This window comes from Hemibagrus wyckioides, linkage group LG11 (genome assembly GCF_019097595.1).
Source record: "Hemibagrus wyckioides isolate EC202008001 linkage group LG11, SWU_Hwy_1.0, whole genome shotgun sequence".
NCBI classification, from domain to species: Eukaryota; Metazoa; Chordata; class Actinopteri; order Siluriformes; family Bagridae; genus Hemibagrus; species Hemibagrus wyckioides.
This window is the reverse complement of record NC_080720.1, coordinates 26,045,364-26,052,429: the sequence shown is the minus strand read 5'-3', so window position 1 is coordinate 26,052,429 and position 7,066 is coordinate 26,045,364. Positions and strand designations below refer to the sequence as shown.

Here is a 7,066-nt window from a genome sequence, read left to right as displayed (position 1 = left end):
ATAAATCACCGTTTAATGGACCCCATTTTGACTGGCAGCATTTCAGATCATTTTCCAGTTTTATAAAGAGATTGTCAGCTTGTTCCATGAGGTTTTCTCCATTTATCTTACTAGAATGTAACAGCCCCTAAAACTGAGGTTAATCTGATGAAATATTATTAGATGGTTTCTGTTGGCAACTGTAACTTGGTTCATCATTGTTTTAAAGCTACCTTGCTTACACATTCACTTCAGCTAAAGGAAAGACCTCTATATTGTCAATTTTCAGCATCCATGCTTTCCCAACGTTTTCCATTGTTTCCCAAACACAGGTTTTAAAAACCAGCTTCCGGTGCAGACCAAACCAACTTCCTGTTTTAATACGAATAGGAATGTATATAAATGTTTTCTGCACTAAACAGATACAGATCAGGACATTTTGTTACACGCCTAATAGAAATGATAGCGTATTAGAAAAAGTGCATTAATATCTCCCGGATTGAAATACTGTTCGGGCCATGCATTTATAGCAAATTAATCTACACCTCTACATCACTCAGAATGGAGAATACAACAGCCGTGTTGTATAAAAAGAGTCACATGGCACAATGTTTTACAAACAAATTTACGTTTGTAAATGCACAAACGGTGTTTTTCTTTTTGGATTATTTAGAGTAAAAGTCTCAACCCTTTTAATGACTTGGAGCGATGGGAATTGTGAGTCACATCATTTGACTCACTAGAACGAGTCGACTCTTTTGGCTCCTAAACGCATCATGTTTCTTTTTGTTATAAACCAGAAAAAAAGTTTGGACGTCTATGACCTCTACTTCTTCTTCTTTGCCACACTAAAAGTAATACTGTTTTACGAAATTATATTCTACTTTCTACTCAACAAAATTGCATTGCAATTCATCAAATACAGAAAGTATAAATGCGTTCATTTTTATTATGCCTGCTGTCTTTGTGCTTCACTGTGATTAAGATTTCTTTCCATTTACAGTGCTCGTCTCCTGTAATACATATAACTACAGCATACATTACCATGCAAATGGAAATAAAATCGCCTTTACTGGGGGGAAAAAATGACTCGTATGTACGAATCGGCTCCCAACGTTCATCTCTAAAGAGTCGGTTCAAAGAATCGACACATCACTCTTCCGGGAACAGAGAGTCTTTTTGCAGCGGAATCAGGCGTAATAGTTGCAAGATGGACATAGATGCTCAGTGACAGGAAGTGGATAAAACCCTACAGAAGTTCAGTGAGTATTTAAACGAAAATAAGGTTTTTATCGGTCGGAATGTTAGTGACGAACCCGGTGCATGTCCCTGTGTGTTGTCTGCGGCGCGCGCATCCTCTTTCCTCACGCTTCAGCCAGAAAGCACGCGCGATGCCTGTTGAGGAATGACCCGAGCCAGAAATGTCTCACACGCCTCTCTGTTATTGTTTTTCTTGTTTATTTTGATGGCATGACGGACGCAACATTGTGTAGAGTATCAAAAATGGCAAACTGACTGAACTACCAGTCTGTCGCCTTGTTAGACGGCGAGGGAAACCAAACCTAAGCTGTTAGACTCCAAATCACGTCAAGCGCGAACAGACACAGGTGAGTGTTAATACTAAAAGTATGTAATGTTTAGGTCTATCACATACTATCCTACTACATAGTATGTAAAATTAGTACACCGAGAACGTGGGTATAGTAATTTTTACATACTATTTATTGCAGTAGTGCGGTTTTGGACCAGGTTCTAGGCACTAAATCGCTTGTTTTGTAAAATCTCGCGAGACTCTGTGGCAGACCACAACCGGATTTTACGGTCTTGTTCATAACATAGCCTAAAGCGTTTGTTTCGTTAATATTGTCGATATCCTGTTTCCAGAAAATAAACAAACCAGATTGTGTATTGCAATGAAAATTTAAGATTTTTTTTCCCAGGCTGAGGTGTGCTGCTTGTCAAAGCCTCCAGCTATGCAGTTAGCACTATTTTTGGATATACTTTTTCTCACCCTGAGAGCTCTTGTTGCCATGGAGCTGCTCTCCAGTTTCCTTGGCAGCAAGGGACAGGAATTCAACATCTTCATTCCTTCATGGCACAAAACCTGTGTGTGTGTTTCTGCTCTTCTTCAGTTTTGTGTGTGTGTGTTGTGTTTTCAGAGCGCTGACACTTCTTTTGAAGAGCATTCTCTGATCATCCTCCATGATGCGGTTGTGGATCAGCATCACAGACAGACAGCACTGCATTGCTGTTATGAAGCAAGCTGTGTTTTATGGTATGATCCTACACATATATCATAGAAATATGTTCGTCGTATGTCTTTCACATTATAGTCACTTCAGAGGTCTTCGGCCTATGGAAATATCCGGCTCGGCCAAGCTGATCAAACTGGAAGACAGTCTTGGTCAGATGGTCAGTTTTTGTAGAAAAGAAACAGTGTCTCTATGTAGATGTGCTGTTTTTTAAGGAAATAACAAAAGTAAGCTGAAGCCGATTTTACACGGTAGGATTTTTCAGACTGATTTTGCATTGTAAAATAAAATGATCGTAGTGGATTGTAATTGGTCTTATTAGAACATGATTGGATGCACAATGATTTAGTGCTATTGCAACTGACTGACATAAATCAGGCAGTGTAATGAAGGAGGACATGGTGAAGTCTTTTATAAATTTTATTGGGAACATCTCATACTGTGTGGCAAGTAGTAATCTAAAGACAGATGAAATTACACCATGTAAAATTAGGACCTGAGAGGACAAATTTCCAGCTGGCAAAGATGGCCTACCAGTTTGACCAGCACGACTCCACTGGTACTTTTTTACCAATTGTACGGTGAAGCTGGATTTTTTTTTTTTTTTGAAAGCAGTATTAGATTTAGGTTGGAACTAAAAGTAGCTCTTCATGGGGAAGGAAATGTTTGAATAACCCAAATCCTCTAGTCTGTTTCAACTTTGGAGCTTAGAAGCCACTGGAAAATATAATTACAATTACTTTTTCCAGGTTTTGTTGCGTTTTTTTTCTTCTTGTTATTAGTCAGATTTTTTTGTAACATAGAACTGCTCTCTTATTCTCAATCCTCTAGATGTCGAAGAATGGAAATCATAGAAGGAGAAGGAAGCCGACTGGATTAAAGTTGCTCCTGTTTTCTTCAGCATCACGATGGTCTGCAACATCAGTTCAGGATGTGGGCTACCAGAACATCACACACTCAGATATGTAACAAATGTCACTGGGCTTCAGGAAACTACAAACTCCACTTTACCCATCAGCCTGAAGGTAGTGCTGTCTGTTATAATGGTGGTCATCATCGGCATCGGTTTTCTTGGAAATGCCATCGTCTGCCTCATAGTTTATCAAAAGCCGGCGATGCGTTCTGCCATCAATCTCTTACTGGCCACACTGGCTTTCAGTGACATCATGCTGTCACTCTTCTGCATGCCCGTGACTGCTGTAACCGTGGTGTCCGACGATTGGCGTTTCGGACTGGACTTTTGCCGTATCACGCTCGTGCTCTATTGGCTGTTTGTTTTGGAAGGCGTGTCCATTCTTCTGATCATCAGCGTGGACCGTTTTCTCATCATCGTGCAGCGGCAAGACAAGCTGACCCCAAGTCGTGCACGCCTGCTCATCTCCGCTTCCTGGTTGCTCTCCTTCTGCTTGGCGTTGCCAGCTGCTGGCAGCGTACCAACTCTTAAAGCTTCACGCTGCGTTTTAGGCTACATCGAGTCTCCTAACCGTGGCTACACACTGCTGCTGGTCAACGCTGTCTTTTTCGTGCCTGTGAGCGTCATGCTGGTTTCCTATTTGCGCATCCTAAACACAGTGCGCCGCAACGCCTTGCGTGTCCACAACCACACCTTTCCCAGTCCTGAACACGGAGGAAAAGTGAGTTTGCCGGTCATGAGGCGCCCCCCGCAGCTCAGCGTGGACGTCAGCTTTAAGACGCGAGCCTTCACCACGATCCTTATTCTTTTTGTTGGCTTTTCCGTGTGCTGGCTTCCTCACACGGCACTCGGCCTCTTGGCTGCTTTCAATCAGAAGTTCTACACGAGTAACGAGTTTTACGCAGCGAGTGTTGGGGCTCTGTGGCTCAGTTACATGAAGGCTGTGTTTAATCCTGTGGTGTACTGCTGGAGGATCCGCAAGTTCCGTGAGGCCTGTGACGAATTTGTGCCGAGGAGCTTCAGAATGCCAAGGCTGAGGGCACGCGGTGGGCCCAGGGTTCGTCCCTGCAGCATCTACGTCTGCGCTGAGAGCCAGTCAGCAATGTGAAGCGACTTTTTCTATGATGCTACTCAGATCTTTAGACATACAGAATCATTCATTCATCTTCAGTAACCTCTTGATCCTAGACAGGGTAACAGTGGACCTGGAGACTGTCCTTAGAGCACTAGGTGTGTTAAGGTGGAAACACAGCCTGTGGGACACAAGTACATTGCAGTGCACACACATTTACACTCATCCAAACCTGGGAGCAATTTATCATAGCCAATCCACCTACCAAAATGATTTACAGTGGGCGACGGGAGGGAACGCACACAGACACAGGAAGACCAGTGTGCAGACATAACTCGAACTCAGGATTGGACCAGGAACCCTGGAGCAGTGAGAGACTACACACAAGAAGATACTTCTAATATGAGCTGTTTAACTGTTTCTAAACAAAAATTAAGCTGCTAGAGATTCACCATTGACCATGTCTGGGTTATCTAAAAGTATCACAGTGCAAAGGTCAAGCTTTTCATTTTGGACTTTTTTTTGGAATATTTAATGTTTGATGTGCTTTTGAAAATCTGAACTTGTAATTTTGAGCTTGGAATTATATTTATACCAGACTTACAGATGTGTAACTTGACAAAAAAATATCATACTGCTATACTTGAAGATATAACAACATTTTGGTTGATAAATCATTCTATTTCCTAAGCACCAACAAAACAATGGAGCCACTTACAAAACAAACACCTATACAGTTAAGTGTAAAATGATATTTAATGAACAGTATCAGTATTCTGAATGCACGTTACCAGTTCAGACGTTTACATATCCCTTTTAAGGGTGATCTGTTTTCTCATTAGATTTCTGCTATTATACAAGTATACAGTGTATGTACTTGTGGACCCTTTGCCTTTAAAAAAAAACCCACCATTAATACTAAACCTCAGTGTAATATGTGGTTCTGCAGAGCCAAGGATCTTGCACATTCTTCTTGACCTTGATGTTTTATCTCTCTGTTCGACGCACACACTGCCTACATCAGGTCTGATGATCAGGAGACTGAGAGGCATGGCACAACTTTCCCATTATTTATGCCTTGTGTTTTTTGTTTTTTTTTTTTGGATTGCTGTTTTCCAACACTTCCATTTTTTTTTATTATTATTACTAAAAGTCAGATTATAAATAGAGGTACTTTTTCCTTTAAGAAATCCATTTATTGCATACAAACTTTGCCTTACAGCTATAAGTTTAGACATTTTGTTTTGAAATCTTAAGGAAACCGATAGGATTACATATACCCCTGATGATGCTCAGGATGTTATTATATAGCGATATTGATTCATTGATATCATACCCTCTTATCGTCCAGCCCTAACCAAATACACATACAAGTGGGTATAGATGTAATCTGAGGTATCTTTGGCCTGCTGATAAAACTGAGCCTTTAAATGACTCTCTCTCTCTCTCTCTCTCTCTCTCTCTCTCTCTCACGACTCCACTCTGCTCTTATTAAAGGAGAAATCCACTCTGAATGACTTGCATATTAATCTTTCTAATTAACCTGTGATCTTCCATAGTTTCATACATAATAGAATTCTGAGTTGGCCACCACCATAAACATCCAAAAATTGCACATAATTACATTTCAGGGTGGAGTTTTTCCTTTAAGGCTGCAACACACACGTAAATATTAGTTCAAAGTTGTGTACAAAAAAACTCACCATTAACATAAGCAGTCATGTTTATTAAAATGGACATCTTTACATTTGTACATTCCAACTACACGGCCATCAATTTACAAAGCGACAAACAATTATAAATACAGTATGTACACGAGGAGATATGCATTTAGAAAATACTCGAGTGGATAGAAAGACGCAGGTGGATTCAACCTGCAGTATTTAGGGTCAGAGGGCTGTAGTCAGGTGTATTCATGATCAGGGAGAGGAATTTAGAGAGTTACATGTAAGACCGGTTGCATGAAGACATTCAGGGTCGGTTTTCTCAAAAACAAGCTGTTCATCATATGCATCAAGATCATCGTAACACTACAGTGCTTTCGGAAAACCTGGCCCTGGATTATAGACATTGTCAAAACAATCGCACAGATTTGACATTAAAAGATGTAAAAGACGTTGTTCTCATTTTCCTTGCTGTACACACTGAGTTTGTTTGTTTGTCTGTCCGGTTGTCTATGCATAACACTGTTTTTTTTTTTTCCATTTTTGTACAGTGAAATCTGCAAACGTTTACATCCAATAAAAGCTGAGCCTGAAGCAGTCCCATAAGCAGGTGTCAGTGTCTCTCCATGAGCAGGTGCGTGTCTTTGGTTCCCGCCCATGCATTGGTCTAGTATTAACATTGTAGGCAGTGGTTATACTGTGCTTGAGGTTTTAGAACGAGTCTTCGCCAGGGGCATCATCCTCGTCGCTCTCACTTCCAGTCTCTTACACTTTTTTTCATAAGCACCCATGCATTCCCATTCTACATATGCAGGTCACAAAATATATTCTGAAACATACTACAGTTAGTAGAGCACAAGGCATAATCTTGCAAGATTGATGCTAATTCGATAAAAAAAAAAAAAGAGAGAGATTAGTCACAGCTTAGCATTTATAAGACTCGCGGCTCGAACGAAGGACTTGATAAGAAATGTGCTTAGGCATATCTGCAGTTCGTTTGGTCCGGACGCGCAATCGGGGACGGACAGTTCTCCTGTCCTGCATGTGCAGCAAAAAGATGCAGTGGCTTCACATTTCTCAGAGGAAGTGTGTTAGCGGTAAGCTAGCTAGTGAGTGGGGACTGGCAATGACTGAAATTTGTTTTAAAAATAATTTCATGTTCCTCATTCATTAAAAAAAAAAAAAA

The 7,066-nt window shown here is 40.8% G+C and overlaps 1 protein-coding gene across 2 annotated transcripts; it reads left to right on the top strand.

Moving 5' to 3' along the window:
- The first annotated feature begins 1,116 nt into the window (after positions 1-1,116).
- On the top strand, positions 1,117-6,194 carry LOC131361647 (high-affinity lysophosphatidic acid receptor-like). Of its 2 annotated transcripts, none has more exons than XM_058403043.1 (3): positions 1,117-1,241; positions 2,139-2,254; positions 3,063-6,194. In XM_058403043.1, exon 3 carries the CDS (start codon positions 3,140-3,142, stop codon positions 4,250-4,252), a length of 1,113 nt encoding a protein of 370 aa, XP_058259026.1. In that variant the 5' UTR covers positions 1,117-1,241; positions 2,139-2,254; positions 3,063-3,139; the 3' UTR covers positions 4,253-6,194. The 2 variants fall into 2 exon arrangements, with proteins under 2 accessions (XP_058259026.1, XP_058259025.1); XM_058403042.1 differs by lacking the exon at positions 1,117-1,241 and adding an exon at positions 1,250-1,586.
- Positions 6,195-7,066: the final 872 nt, after the last annotated feature.